A 16,049-nucleotide genomic window follows, 5' to 3' on the forward strand; every position below is an offset into this window, starting at 1 on the left:
GCTCTTCAATGTAACATCATCCTCTTTTCAGGCAGCTGGGAAACACCGAAGAGTTAAATTTTGGGAAGGGTGCTACTCCAACAGAATGCACTCACCGTGTACATAAACAGTTGCATGCACTTTGATGCTACCTCCTGCCACTTTGTACCTACTTGCTGTTGACAATCAGTGGATTAAAAAACCTCTGGTACCTGGGCAAAGGGATTGGATTACAGGTGCAGGTACATGGTGTGTCTGGGCATGAGCAGTAAGCCTTGATGGAATGCTCAGTGCAGAGCTGGACTGGTCTTGCTGTTGCAGCTGCCTCACCAGTAAAATGTCCCAGTCCTGGGGCTTGGTGACAATATTCCCGAACCATTCCAAAGTAATTTACTTACATCTTTCAAGCCAGACATGAGTTATTAGTCTTGACATAGTTGGTGTCATTTGGTGCCTCCTGCTGTATGCTTCTCTGCATGGTCCATGGCAGCTGCATTTTCCAACACCTTATTCCTCTGGGCAGCTATAACCACAATACTGGTTTGGGATAGGACCTGATCTGCAAATACAGCTCCTGCTCCAGCTAGACTCCTCTGGGCAGGAACTGCATGTCTGGGTCCAGAGTGCTTCCACCAGGAAGGTTAAACAGGGAATGGGGAGGATAAAAAGAAAAACTGTGTGGTAGCAAGAATGCTATGAACTGAACATAATGACAACTTGTCAGCTAGTTCGTATGAAGAGCAAGGGACAGCTTCATTTCATATAACTCCTGGCTCATGGGAATGTTTCTGCAGAGAGGTGGAAGTACTTTTGGAATAGCACTATCCCAATGCTATTATGGGCATCTCTAAGCCAAGAATTATTTGGACATCTTTAAGTAAACAACAAAAGGTTAAATTTCTCCTGGGATCCTACTAGGGGGAACAAGGGAATCAGTCATGCAGTTTCCATCCCCTTTAATATATAGGAAAACTCTAATTCAAAAAGTTTGTGGCCCAAACTAAGCTCAGTCCTTAGCTTATCCTGCAAGTGTATATGTGCTGCATCTGTTCCATATATTAACAATATAAACAACTGCAAAGGCCTGGTGAAATTACAGAATAAATGTTTAACAATTTGAGCTCTTAGTAAGGTCACACATAGTCTATTTAAATAAGGGCTGAACTGTAATTTTCAGCTGCAATAAATTTACTGAAGCCTGAGTAAGGGACATGCAGCCTTACTTCACTGCAACAACTAAATGCCTGGCTCCTGATTTTCAATTCTAATTCTATCAAAATATCAAGATTATATCTTGATACTTTTCTATCCCACCACTTTGGAAAAGGCTAACTCTGAAGATTTGGGAGCCCTCTCTGGAGATTCTTCAAGCAGTTAGACAGATCTCCATACCACAACACACTCAGCTACTCAGAAAGTGTTTTATAGCTACATTATCAGTCAGTTAATTTCTTAAGTTACTAGTAAAATCGCACTAAATTTTTTCAGGTTTCCCACCATTCTTTGATTTAGTAATGTTTTAATAGTTGAAGAAAAATTACGAGGTGGATCGAACAGAAAGATGTTCTATGTCTTTTTCTCTCAAGAACTGAAATTACAGAATTAATAGGACACTCCAGAAAGTGAGAGCCCACATATTCCTGTGTCTGTACAGAATTTACAAGAGTACTGCAGAATGCCAGTTGTCATTCTACATTTATGGTTGTGTCTACCCCACGAGAAGCACCAAGATTCTTTAGCAGTGGTGGGAAACAGATACTCTCACATGATTACCCATAACTCCCAGCTTAAAATTGCTACTAAATCCAAATGCTGTTGTGAGAACTTTGGACAGCTCTGCATGAGGACCCCCTACTGCTGGCTAGGAGGAGCCAGGAACAGAACAATAACTCGATGAACCCGCTACTGTTCTGCGAAGCCTCTGTAGGTCGTCTCACTGGTAAGGAATAACAAAGCACACAGCAACTTGAACACAGCTGAAATTTTTGTCATAGCTGTCTTTGCTCTTCATTGTTTGTGTCTAGTCCCATTAACTTAATAATTTTACTTAAGGAGTCACAATTATAGAAAAGAGTGGTTTCAGGTCAGTTGCTGTGGGGAAAAAAGTTCAAAGAACCATTAGAGAAGATATCAGGAGATGTTCAAAGCAGAATACTCCTCAGACTGTTAAAAGCAGATGATTAATTTTCTTAAGTCATGGTTGTCTTACTAGGCTCTCAATTAAGGATGCCTGTTTCAGATCTGCTTCAGTAATTTGTATCTTGTTCATTCCCAAAGGCCAACACCCAACTATTCACCTTGTTTACCCAAGTAAGTAGGATTCTTTCAATTGTCTCCTACCTAATTGGAAGTCTAGAAGCAATATCATGTTTACATGTTCTAAGCCTTAGTGCTTTCAGATCACACATTTGCAGCTCTCATTATGGGTATTATAGCCTTGCATACTGAGGCTATATATATATAGCTTATATATTGAGTATTATGGGATGGTATCAGCAAAATATTGCTTAAAGATTGTGCACTGAAAGCGAATATACAATAGATGCCAAATAATGAATCAATGGAAAATATTCCCCTTTGCCTATTTAGAACATCCATTTTATATAGAAAACATACATTTAACATATCAGTTACTTGTGTGCTTAGTTAAACAAAGCTGACAAGAATATAAACTTGAAGTCATGGTCTGCAACCAAATTTTCATGATTTACACAACTACTAACAGTGATTCAGGCTTGTGACTGCTGATCTGAGAGAATTAGCAGAGAATTACCTTTGCAATACAGGAGCATGAACAATATCCTTGAGGTCACATACTGATATAATTTAATTATTGATAACATTTTTCATTTGTTGCTCTGCGTAGATGTACAGAATCCAAAGATTTTTTACACCATATTTATGCATTTTCCCTATCAAAGGTGTGATCTGTATCATTCATGATTCATGAGACCACTTTTTGAAAGTAAAAATGACAAAACCCACACAGCAATGCAAAAATATATTCTACAGCGTCCAATGGAAATAAACTGTTTTTTTCATCTGACTTAATCAGAAGCTGGTTTGCTCAGGAAGCTCAATAAATTAAATCTAAAGCTGTGTTTATAACTATGCTGGCCTTTTTCACAGTGCCTGCGTACAGCCCTACAGCCGTAGGGGTGTGGTACTGTCACACCATTATGTAGAGGTTTAACACACAGTATCTATATATAAAAAACAAAATACCGAATATCACTATGTACAACTGATGCTTGAAGCTTTATCTAGCTAGAGATGGGCAGAACTAAAAGACCACCATATAGCTAAATAAAGATTGTTGATTACACTTTAAAACTTTGTTATAACCCAGAGTATTGGGCCATTTCTAACCATACTGCAGTGCGCTTGCAATATTTCTAGGAATAAAATCAGCAACTAATATTTCTGAGCTGCCAAAGTCATTCTCGAGTGTACTGATTTTGGATGTACTGGTTACTTACCAGGAGTACATCAAAGATGCAGTGGCATCCCCTCGGCTTAAATGAATTAGCAAAACTGCCTTTGCAGAGGGATCTTGAACAGTTCACATCCATCCCCACATTGCTAACCATTTTGAAACTTTACCTAATTAAGTTTCTTTTCAGTTGTCCTCATTAGCGAGTGGACACAGTACGGAACCAAGGCAACCACAGTCAGAGGCATAGCTGCACTCTTACAAAAAGAGAGAATGTAGAACAAATACTCAGTATGAGTAGGTATCTTAACAAAATTATACACCTGCAGTGTAGCTAAAGAAGCAGCTACACACAGTATGCGAAAACTTATCCTGCAGCTATTTTTACCTTTGCAGCTCGTGATGAACATTTCAGAATTAATTCCAAGACCTAAACCAAAGAGTGCACCTAAGTTCCTCACCAGTCCAGCAAATGGAGTAGTGTCAATGTTTATCCAGTCTGGGTTGGCACACCACTTCTTGGCCTTTGGAACAGACCATAGCAAGTCAATATCAAGAAGCTTGAGGGATAGATAAAAGCCAAGGGCAAAGATGAAAAGAAACAAGTTTGTCTTGATGTACATTCTCAAGCTTGCTGTTTGAATAGCAGGGGTATGCTCAAATGCTTCTGCCACAAGAATGCCTGTGGATTAGAAACTCAGTGTTACACATTTGTACTTTGAAGAAGCATTTTCTACAGTGTCCCCATGGAATTTGATTTTTGAAGACAAAAGAATATATCTATGTACTAAATACCTACGTGTGTGTCTATATCTCTATTATATATATTTATACATACACATTTACACACACAATTTACCACTTTTGCAGTACATTACAAAACCTTTCCTCCCACTCAAAACTTCCACTTTGGAAAAAAAACCAAAACACCTAAATACCGAGCACTACATGGTTTTGAGATGAAGCATACCTTAAGGCCTGACTGCATCTCCCAGATGGCAACCTATCAAATATTAGATGTAACCTGGAACATTCCTTTTCCAAAAGAGTCCCTCACTCAAAGACTGGCTCCAGCAATTCAACTCCAATTCCCACACAAGCTTTGAGTATTGAAGGAAAAGACACAGAACACACACAGAACTTATCTTCTCTTGTACTCATTTTATCCTGGTTGTGAAGAGGGAAAGCTGTTAGCCAGGGCTAACAGGCTGCACTGCATTCATGAAAGAGAACATTAGCAGGAAGCCCCTGCTCAATGCGCTGGTCACCCTGCTTAAAATCAGATAGCTACCAGAGATACTGCTATAGTTTGGACTCTAAATAACAATTTATAATTTGCTTACAATGAAAAATGTACTTTAGCATCTTAAATCACTCAGGGGAGTTTGTCCTGCTATTTACCTTTTTATTTTGCCCCAGGCTCTGCATTTCTCCACACTGAACACATGCTATTTTGCACCTGGACACCATTTGAAGTGACCCAAATAACACCCTCCTGGAGAGGAAAGATCACAGCCATGTAGGAGCAACTTCCTCTCTGATCTCTTCCACACAGGCAGAAGCACAGTTAAAGATCAGGTGCAGCCAGTACAAAGCAGTCAGAGTTAGTCTGAGGCAGTGTGGACACAATACAGACAGCATCAACTGGCAGGTTGACAAGGGCTCACTCCCTTCACTGTGAATTACATAGGCAGCAGGTAACATTCTACCTCACAAATTTTACCTTCGGATTATTACCAAACTGCAAGATGAGTCCAGCTACTAAAAATCTCTTGTCTTCTCTCATTTTAAAAGAAATTTTGCATGTAAGTTAAAAAGAAAAGTAAAAATGTAGCATTACCAGCAAATACTCCAAGAACAACTTGATGAGGGAAATGTGTTGCTATGAATACTCTTGAGATGCACACACTGATCTGGATAATCCAAAAAATACTCCAGAGGAATGACCATGTTAGCCTAACAGGGAAAAGGAAGATGCTTAAAAACTAAGACAAGGAAATTCATCCACTTATTTACCCAAAGCCCCATCATGTAAGGCTCATCCTTTTACCAGCAGTGATTTACTAAGTAGAACAGTTTAGAATCAAATGATTAAAAAGTATAAGTCAGTACTAAAACATCATCAAGAATGGTTACAGGAACAGATCTCAGAAGTTTCAGATCCAAGACATCTCAGTGGTTTAACTGATGAAAGTGATTAATGGCAGATTAAATTAGGACTAATATCTTAAACATATCTCTCATCATGAAGTCATAATTATATGCAAAAGCTCAATTCTTTCATGACTAAATTCACACAGTGTGAAAAGACCTTGATAGCCCTAAAAAGAGCAGCCACCAAAGCAATTGCAGGACTTTCCCACAAAGCTGAGCAACACATTACAGTAAATTTCATCAACATTATGTGCACTTCCTTTAAAATGGGCGAAGAATGACCAAAGCAGTAAATTTATGAACTAACCCAAAAAAATCCAATACATAGTGACAATTATAGAATTAAAAATTTCCAGCACTGAAGATTTAAGACTGATTCGAAGATAATGTATGCAATGTCTGTAAGTTGATAAATACCAGCCGGTACAAACAGATAAATCCTCTTAATATACTTTTTCTTCAGCTGAAGTAGATCATAATAAAGGTTTATTGGCTTTTTTACAAAACAGACCAAACTGTGAATATTTGTTTAAATTAAATCCACTAAAAACATAGCATATATATAAAAAAATATCTGAATATAATGAGTTGGAATCATGGAAAGACACTGACCTGTGAAGGGTAACAGCTGATTTATCTTTCCATCTAACTGTGTAGCTAAGTGCTGCTGTGACCATTACATACCAGACGCAGGATGATCCCATGGCATGTCCAGATGGGCTTCCTAGTAAAAACAAAAAGAAAATATTCAACTCAAGAATGAAGACTGTGACATTTGTCATACATAAAATGTCTACTGTTTACAGTTACTCAAGTACCTAATAATTTAGAAGGGAAATGGCTAATAAAGGCTGAAAGAATGTGAACTGCTTCTCAAAAGTTAATTTTTGCCATATGAATTTTTCAGAAGGTTCATCTATAGGGAATCCATAATACTTGTCCGAAATAAGAAAGGTAACAGCTTCATCATTTTATATTGGTGTGAGGTGGAATCTTGATAGGAAAACATAGTATTTTCCCATTACTTGGATTTAAAAATTTAAAAAAGTATCTAAGACTGTCTTAGAGATGTAGCATGAAATGTAGAAGCTATGTATGAGTATCACATGAGAAAAGTTTTGAATGAACCTCCCCCTAATTAACAGGAACAACAGAAATTTAGCTCTTTGTAATATTCTAAACCAAAGTAACAGTATAACTTCAGATAATCCTGCCAAGCTGCCTTTTATCTGCTTCTGCAATTACCATTATGCTAATGATTGAGAGCTGTGTCTCATTAGCAATATTACAATCCAGGTAATATTTTGGGTAGTTTTGTAATAATTTTAGAAATGTATCTGAAGCACAGAAAAACTGTGTCTTTATGCTTGACTTTGGTTAATTTTATAAAATTTATGCTGTACAATATCAACCAGATTAAAAGCAGATTGTCAATGAAAATGGCACATGAAATAATGCATTAATTGCTGTATCCACAGGTAGAGCACACAGTCGTCTACCTACAGTACTCTATAACAGGGAACACTCTCTCATAAAGACAAGAATAATGATTTTTTTTTTAGTCCAGGTTATAATAACATATGTGTAAATTTTTTAATTTAAGAAGTAAAATTTTAATTTTACTGGAAGCAATATGAAGCCACAAAGAAGTTCTTACAGCTGTGAAAATCACCAAACAACAAGGTATGCTAGCATGATGCAAGGGAAGTGATTCCTAAAATTACTCTGTCACTTCCCTTCTCATGTTCACCAGATTTACATTCAACAAATCAAATTAGGGAAAGAGAAAATTAGATCATTGGAATCTGTAAATCTGGGACCTTTACATCTTGGCTTTCTGTGGAGATAAAAGAGAAGGGACAGGGTTATTTCACCATCAGAAGAAATAATTTTGGCTTGAGAATGTGTTATGAACCAGCACTATCTAGTAGTGTGTAGAGTAAAAGAATATTTCAGTGAAGTAGCAAAGCAGTAATGTCTAGGCAGGACAAGCACAATGATTTCTGACTCCCTGCATTAATTTTTGTTATTCTGCTTGGCAGTATGTTTAAATTCACTCTACCAGCTCTTTTGTTAATTTCCTAAGAGATGTGCACTCCTGACCCTCAAAATGGAACAAATGTCACTGATTAGGAAACAGTAACATTGTATGTCAGCAGTGGAAATGCTTCTCTTTGTTATCATCTACAAAAATGTCATCTAGGAAAAATATTTCATAGCTCATCTGCAAATTACTTACTCGAAACAGCATAATTCCACCTTAAGGTTTATGTTCTTAAAGTTTTAAGAATACCAGAAAAAAAATGGCTGCAGGGCTTTAGTTCAGTTAATTCCAGAAGTAGAAACCCAAATTCAGGTCTTAAACAGTTTGTATCATATGAACAGTTCCCTCAGTTTTCCCTTTTGCTGAGGCATGGAGTTTGGGGTTCAGGCTATCCTAGCAGTATTTAGATCTGCTTTTCTCGTGTCTGTGTCTGCTTCTCTAATCTTTTAATACAAACTGCTATTTAAAAAGTGTGTGAAGTACCACGTAAGCTCACACAATGATTGTGTGCACATAACAGCTGCACTGACTGCACCTCCTCTTGCTAATGAGAAACAGGTCAGTGACAGTCTTAACGGTCCAGCGTAAGTCTGGAGGTGGGAAAAAATGTGGTCATTATAAGTAAAAGACGTGCACTTATAAGTGCAACTGTCAGTATGACAGTTGTACCCACTTGACAGAAATAGGAATGACCTTTCAGAAAGACAGTAACAAGAAGAAACTTCTGGTTCAATGAATCAAAATGAAACACACTGACTGTCTCCTGAGCCAGGGCTTGGATCTACACAGCACTGAATGGGCTCAGTTCTGAAGGCTTTTGATAAGATCTGAAGAACTTTAATACTTTGTGTTAGGTCCCAAATGAAATAACTTGAAATAGACTACAGATGACATAAAGACCAGGCATTATTAAGCCGTGCCTCTTACAAGGGCTTAAGCTTCTTGCTCCCAATTACAATGGGATGTTAACAAAATATAGCTATGCAAACTGCTTAAACTCTTTTAGTGGCATCGACAAGATGCAAAGCACAGAATTTCCACAGTCAGTATTTTCTTGCATAACAAATTAAAATAAATTCAGTTAACTCAAAGCAAGTTCATCTTATTGCACATATTAGAGTTGCACAAGTTCATTTAGCTTCATCAATGTTGCATTTGATTTCCAGAGAAAAGATAATGAGACATAAAAAATGAAAATACATTGAAAAGGTACATTTTAAAAGTAATTTTTTCCCATATATTTGTACACATAGTCCCACACACACATTCACCACCAGCGTCTGGTTCTGGTTTTTTCCCATTAGTGATACATTATGTAATTGATTGCTGAGACTGTTATTTATACTGAACCACCTACTTCGTTTTTGGGGTGTGAATATTTATTACAACAGTGAGCAAGCCCTCAGCTTCAACAGCCCTGGGCTCTGTCTTGGAACACATTAAATAATGTATTTCACAAGTTTCATGAAAATTTCCTTCCAATAAGCCAGTTCATTCTAGTAGTAGTTATTTTTAAAGCAAGTCCCCCTCCCTTGCATCTTTTAAAGGCAATGAAAAATATTCTTGTCATACAGAAAACCTATTGTATTTCTTCCTTTTCTTCTACTTGTTGTTTTTGTGCTATTTTATACATGAGCTCTGAGATTTGTATATCATATAAGACCTTCTTAAGTCCCATTCTCTCCTCTTTGAAGTGGCTATCCCTATCAAATGTACCAAGGTAATCTCCAGCATTTCTTACCTGGTCCAGTTTCGCATGTTATAGGAAACTGCTCAAGGCATGGGCTTGACTGATTAGGATAAATCATTGTTTCTTGCACCCACCAGTAAGGGCGATGGCCAAATAAAATCCTGACAAAAATAAAATAAAATGAAGCAGAAATTAAATTAAAAGATTTTTACATAAGAAGGCCTCAGCAAAGCATGATAAATAATCTTACAAAGAATATGTAGAGCTATATATCCAAAGCTATTCTATAATAGTTTTACAAGTTCTTCTCATCTTATTATAATGCTATTTCAAACATATCTTAAATATTTTCATTGTGAATCCCTATTTTATAATTACCAGGGAAAACATACTAGTACATTATTCACATAAAGTTTTCTAAACTTGATGTACATATAGTAACTATTATTAAAAATACCAAAATTTAAAACAAATCCAAGTTCTTACCATTTAAATATGAGGTTGAACCAATCACCAATGACTGCCACCCATATCATTTTAGTACCAACCACTTGGTTGAGCTGAAACCAAAGAGGAAAATAAATTGAAAATATATTCCGGGGATCACCAACATGTGACATAAAATTAAGGAAATCCTGGTAAGCCCTGTAGTCCCTCTGTAAATGCTGAATGATAAGCACTCCATTGCTGTGAAGGAGATCCATATTAATGGATTAAACTGTACTTGAAATATAGTAAAGTTCCTTTAATATTAAGTTTCTAGTGACAGAGAATGAGAATCATGGAGGGGAGCTATTAAAAAAGTGAGAGAAGGTGATTGACCTTGCCTTTATATCATATCGGCGTGGTGTACCCAGCCACTTCTGAAACACGTGGCTCCAAATCTGCAGGAAAGCATGAGTCTGTTAGCACTGAAAGCTTTTTTGTTTGCAAGTTTTAATTGTGGAAGCTAAGTGAAATACATGCTGAGCAGCAACAAATTGTGGGGAAAGTTTTGCTGAAACACGTGTGAGTCATGCAATCCTTTGTATGAACAGTTGGAACATGTTTGCTTAAATTTTTTCACAGTTCATTTCTCTGCAGGATGGACATTAGTAATGTGTGTACTTCATTAAGTGTTGCCTGTACGAAGGATAGAAAGAATACACAAATTACTGATCTTTGCAGAACTGCCACTGAAGCTGTACATCTCACTTTGAAACAGAACATGGCTGCACCTTATACTTAGCACAACACATTTTTTCAGTGAGGGAAAATGCAACAAGCATCCATATATCAACCATGCTATAGAGCTCTAGATTTATTTTTAAAGCAACAATATTCTCAAAATACTGAAAAACAATTTCTTCCTTCCTACAAGACACCTGCTAATCCAGGGCCCAATGCAGATGATACTCAGCCTCAGTCATGTTTCAATACTGCCATTCTTGGGCATTGCTTACATGATGCCAGTCCTATGCCCCTCTGCCAGAAGGAGCTGAAGCCGCCCAGACTGACAGAAACGAGACCTGCTTTACAAACCAGAGCAAGGTGGGGAACAGATCATCAGGAGTATTTCCCTGAACTATTCCCAAGTGAAGCACACTGGCTCTCTAGAGCAAACAGCCAAGAGCAAACAGATTCTACCACACAACAGGAGTTTAAAAGATTACAGCACACAATATATTAGCATATCAGATTTATCAATATTAGTACTAATAACTGTAGCATAGAATATTATGTTCATTTGAGGTGGCTTCATTAAAAGAACATTTTCTATAAGTGATTAAATGGATACTAAAAGCCTAATGATACCAACTTCTGATATTATCAGAGGAAAACTTCAAGCTCTCTATCAGGCTCTAATATTCTGATGTATTCATATCTTCTATCAAATAATTATCCATGCATCTGCAGCAGTGTGAGTCAGAAGACAAAAGCAGCCCTATATATGTACTGCACACTTCCCTAATACTCTTTCCATGCACTTCAAGCTAAACTGCAAAAGTTATGGAGACAAAGATATGAACTAAACTGTTTTTGCTGAAAAGGGGCTTAATGGCTTAAGAAGGCTTCATGATGTGTGGTCAGGGAAGTCACATGGAAACATTAAGTAGATTCAACAAATACAGCATGACAATTAAATGGACGTAGAATATTTCTCTTTCTGACACAATCTCACATTTACTTTAACTACTTTCATTTACTTTAGCTATTAATAGTCTGGTTTCAAAAAAATTATAACAGATTTAAATCCTATATGTTTATTGCTACCAATTGCATTAAGCCATATACAAAACCTTAAAAGTTTCTATGTACTGCTTCTGAATAAATACAATATTTTTCTATATACTAACTGAATTATTTACTTCAACTAATGTTATCTGATTTCAAGGGAGACCCTTCAAATTTAAAATTTCAGGATATTTAAACAAAAAATATTTCCTAGTTATTTAGCTGAAAATATTTAAGGAGGTTTGTTTCTTGCTAAATTGTATACCTTACTGTTTTTCAGTGTGCAGCAAGGCAACTCTCATAGAAATGAATTGATGGAATTATTTTCCTCTCTCCCCAAGACCATACTTGTTTAGAAATCTCTCTCTAATATTAAACTCTTTATACCTTATTGCTAAAGACAATGTTCTTTCGCTACATTTTTTTACTGCAAAAGTATCTTGCCTTTAAAGATAAGCAAGACTAACCTTAACAATAAAAAATCACTTTTACACATGCTTGGGTTTAGCATGCAAAAATATAAAAAATCTTAGGTCTTCCTCTGTTTAGCAATATTAGTTATCTTCAAACATGAGTGTAAACACCAAGTCAGTTGACAGCTTAATAACAGACATCTTACTTCTAGTACTTGGTTAAAAGAGCAACAACTATAATGAGGCTAACTCTAAACAATTATTGGTCTATTAGGAAAAAATATTTTGCAGTACATAAGTTTCCATCAAGATACACGTCCTCCTACCAAGTAATAAAATAGATCATTTTACAGTCCCTCTTTAACAGCATCACTGTTAGTCAATGGTATCCAAAACATCGCCTCTGATGCAGGATGTGCAGAAGCATTGCAATAATTTTTAGAAAGTTTGCTTTTTTTATAAATTCAAACCACCCTCCCATATTATCTACGCACTAGGACAGCGATGCATCTGCCCATGCTGAACTCTTCTTCAGACAGAACCCCACAGGCACACTTTGGCTCTCCAGAAACTTTGTAAATTTAATGTTTGAAGATACGTCCTGGCAATGTTTCAATAAAGTAACCTCTTTTAGTATAAATGCTGAAGACTTCCTGATAATAATTTTGCTGCTGATTCTCATGTTTAGATAAAAAGATAAGCACCTTAGACAGAATAAAGACTAACAGCAAGAGAAAAGGATTTCATTTTCTCCTACATTCTTTCAGAGTGTTTCAAAACCTCCTACATCCTCATCTTAGAGATAGCAGAGCAGTCATATTTATAAAGGACATTTAAAAAACCTCAGCAAATCCACAATCTACAAAACAGACACCATGGAAGTTCTGGAACAGGTTAGCATGTTTCTGTGGGAGAGGCAGTTCTCACTCTGCCTGGAATCACTCATGATCCTGCTCCTTTCAAGAGGAAATCAGCAACTGACACGCAGTAATCTCTTGTCCTGCCTGTCACATTACACAACCAATAAAAGTCTGAGACACTAAAGACTTTCCAAGCTGTAATAACCAGCCAAGATGGCGAAAAATGTCTTGAAATACTACATTTAATAACTTGATTGACAAAGGAGAAACACTTCCTCAATAGACCTTCCTTCACTCCTCTATGCTAAGCACTGCAAAAAGCTCCTGTAATCCCCCTAGTGCTTCCAAGTCACTTGAGATAATATATGAAATGAAACTATTTGCTGTATTTTAGTATGGGGAATTGCAGGGAAACCTAATGGTCTATAAAAATGGCCAGAAAGTGTAGGCAAATAAGTTTTTAAATTGAAGCTTTCTCTTGTTTTGATATTGGAGAGCCAAGGTTTCGCCTTCACATAAATTACTTCTTAGTTCAAAGCAAAAACCTTTAAAATACTATCTGTGCATATACTTTTTAATTTATTGATAATTTCTTGATTTATTATGTTTTCCAAGACACACAAAATCACAGACTTTATATACATATATGTACATAAAATGTTAAAACAAGAATCATGCTGATGATCCACTGAAGGGAGGATAAAATGTTTACAGCTGCCTTGCACCTACATATTAGAGCAAATATTACATAACATTCAGCAGATGCTGCTAAGTAAGTGTTTGCAAGGGAGGGAAAAGCCATCAAAGCAAACATTTTTTGAAACACTGCTAATGGAGGCCTGTGTACTGGGCCTAACTTTCTGGAACATTATGCTTCATTAATTGAACAATAACATTAATTTCCACATCAGTATTTCCATTGACACTGGACCAACTACATGGATTAACGAGCAATTTACTAAGTTCACCAGCAGACACTATATACAACAGCTGACAGGTGTTTTCTCAGGTGTGAATGTTTTCCAAGTGGAACACTCAGAAGATACATCTTAATTTTTTAATTAGGAAGAGAAGAATATTTCAAGAAGCTTGCGCCCTCTTTCTCACTCATTTTTTACTTTCCTTCTTACCCTGTGCCCTCAAGCATTCCTCACTGGATTTTTTAGGGTTGGACTGACCAATAGAAGTTTAGCAATAGTTAACATGACCCAGTCTCCTTCTCTTCATTCTGCCACCTTAATCTGATCTTTCCTAATTAGTATAGTCATTACTCTTTCCTATAAAGTTAAGCACACAAAGGCAACAAAACTAACCTGTGCAGTATAACAATAACCATATCTGCCAGACCTTAATACTTGTTTACATTAGTAATGTCGATTAGTAATGCAATTATATTTCATTCTGTTTATAAGTGCAACTGTATAAATGATACAAATAATCCATAGGAAACAATCCTGGCATTCCTATGAAAAAGTCACATCTAAGGAATTTTATTTATTTTAAGTATGAAAAGCTACCTTTCAGAAATTAGAAGCAACATAGAGAGGATAAAATTCCTTCAAGTTCCATGAGCTGCAGGCAGAAATGGAACTGAACCCATTGGGGCAACAATCTCCAACCCATTTTTTCAATTCCCTTTCCAATAAATTCCTGGCTAGAGTTATTGTTCGTTGGCTGCCAGCATTTCTATCTATGAAGCCTCTTGAATCAGACCCAGCAGAAGATTGAAGAAGCCTCTGACCTGCATTAGTTTGGGCCATGAGGCCACATTCCGGTTTGTAGCTGGCAAAAAGTCAGTTTTTGAACTGAAAACTAGGACTCGTTGGCATGACTGTGCTTCCCTGCAACACACACTTGGTAAACTGATGGTGGACAGTAGTGGGAAAGGTTGAGGATAAGTTATAGTACAGTGCATGTCTCTCAAAAACTCTAATTCAGTTGGAAAAGAGATCAATTAAAGGATGGATTCTGCCAGTAAATGTCACAGGCTATATTTAGTCTTTGGTGGGTGAAAGTGTAAAATAAAGGATTAGGACTACTGAAATCTAGAAAAACTTCACTGATGACCTAACATTTTTGAGCTACTGTGCAGTGAATCCATTATCTGTGTTAATAAAAGGATTCAGAAGAAACCAGCTGTAGAACCCACCAAAAGATTACGGATTAGAAAATAAGACTTGTTTAGACTACTTTAACTTGCATTTACTAAACTCCAGGGCCTGGGAAAACTATTCAGAAAGTTGCGAGCTCAAATAAGAAAGGCTAATGATGTCGGGGCAACACTGAAACTCATATACTAACAGCATGCACTTGGCTAGGCAGGAAATGTTCCTAAATAAAAAAAAAGCCATAAGGTATAGGTCCATAGTGCCCAAATTCATACATGGCTAGGTAATCATCCTTGGATCAGCATGGCCTCAGTACATTTAAGTGTGAGGCATGAGCTAAGAAACAGGGGTCTATTAGCTCTAGGAACGATGCTGAGGAAACTGTGAAATCTGGAGAGCAGCATGTCCAAGTCAGATGATACAGGAATACAGTGGGGTAGAAGAATGATGGAACTAATAGTTGGTGGTTCCAGCGCAGACTTGCTATGCATTGCACTGGTGGAAGATAGGCATTAATACTTTTAGACAGCAATCCTCAAAGCCAGACTAAATATACATGAATCTGGGTTTATCTAAATAGCACTGGCATAAAAAAAAAAAAAAATTAGGAGTAATTCATTATCTATAGAACCAAAATCCTTAAAAGTAGCTTTCACAATAAACTGAAGGTTGCTACCTTGGATCACAAACTAGTGCTTATCAAGACCTATAAGGTCTTCTTGGAGAAACGCCAGTCACACTGTCATAAAGAGCAAACTCACTTTGACACAGGTTTATGGCAAATGTTTGACTGGGTATAGGCAGGGCTACTGTATGGTGGTTTTGTTCACATCAGAAAGGACTGCAATTATCCCTACAGGTCAGTCTCCCGTCAGAACGAGCTTCATCCACATTCTTGAGAAATTCAGGCCGGGGGAATTAAAAGGCAATTGGGAAACTCACAAAATTTAAGATGGGTTACCGCAAGTGTGCTCCGTGAGTAAACCAAACATTTGAAAAAGGCTGTGGCTTCAGAGGAGCGTAAGTGAGCCGAACTGTTTGCTCAGCACGAAGCAGGCTGCTTTCCTTCACCAGCGCGGCAGTCATCCCCACGGCACCAGCACACCCCGACAAACCGCCCCAACAGCCACTCTCCGAGGGAAAGGAGAGGGACT

At 37.1% G+C, this 16,049-nt stretch overlaps 1 protein-coding gene across 3 annotated transcripts; it reads right to left on the minus strand.

Annotated features, from left to right (window-relative positions):
* Positions 1-1,179: 1,179 nt before the first annotated feature.
* G6PC2 (glucose-6-phosphatase catalytic subunit 2) lies at positions 1,180-16,021 on the minus strand. Of its 3 annotated transcripts, XM_056495841.1 has the most exons (6): positions 15,838-16,021; positions 9,787-9,860; positions 9,352-9,461; positions 6,179-6,290; positions 5,253-5,368; positions 1,180-4,094 (listed from the first exon to the last, which is right to left on the minus strand). In XM_056495841.1, the coding sequence occupies exons 2-6, from the start codon at positions 9,834-9,836 to the stop codon at positions 3,583-3,585; spliced, it is 900 nt and encodes a 299-aa protein (XP_056351816.1). In that variant the 5' UTR covers positions 9,837-9,860; positions 15,838-16,021; the 3' UTR covers positions 1,180-3,582. The 3 variants fall into 3 exon arrangements, with proteins under 3 accessions (XP_056351816.1, XP_056351817.1, XP_056351815.1); XM_056495842.1 differs by lacking the exon at positions 15,838-16,021 and having other exon boundaries at positions 5,253-5,397; positions 6,193-6,290; positions 9,787-10,285; XM_056495840.1 differs by lacking the exon at positions 15,838-16,021 and having other exon boundaries at positions 9,787-10,285.
* Positions 16,022-16,049: the final 28 nt, after the last annotated feature.

Source organism: Oenanthe melanoleuca, chromosome 7, assembly GCF_029582105.1.
Source record: "Oenanthe melanoleuca isolate GR-GAL-2019-014 chromosome 7, OMel1.0, whole genome shotgun sequence".
NCBI lineage: Eukaryota > Metazoa > Chordata > Aves > Passeriformes > Muscicapidae > Oenanthe > Oenanthe melanoleuca.

Coding starts and splice junctions, on each gene's coding strand:
- G6PC2 (XM_056495842.1), bottom strand. CDS start 10,004: ATGGATCTCCTTCACAGCAATGGAGTGCTTATCATTCAGCATTTACAG. Junction 5,398..6,192: donor GATGGAAAGATAAATCAGCT/GTTACCCTTCAC, acceptor TCCTTGTCTTAG/TTTTTAAGCATCTTCCTTTT. Junction 4,095..5,252: donor TGTTCTTGGAGTATTTGCTG/GTAATGCTACAT, acceptor TCTAATCCACAG/GCATTCTTGTGGCAGAAGCA.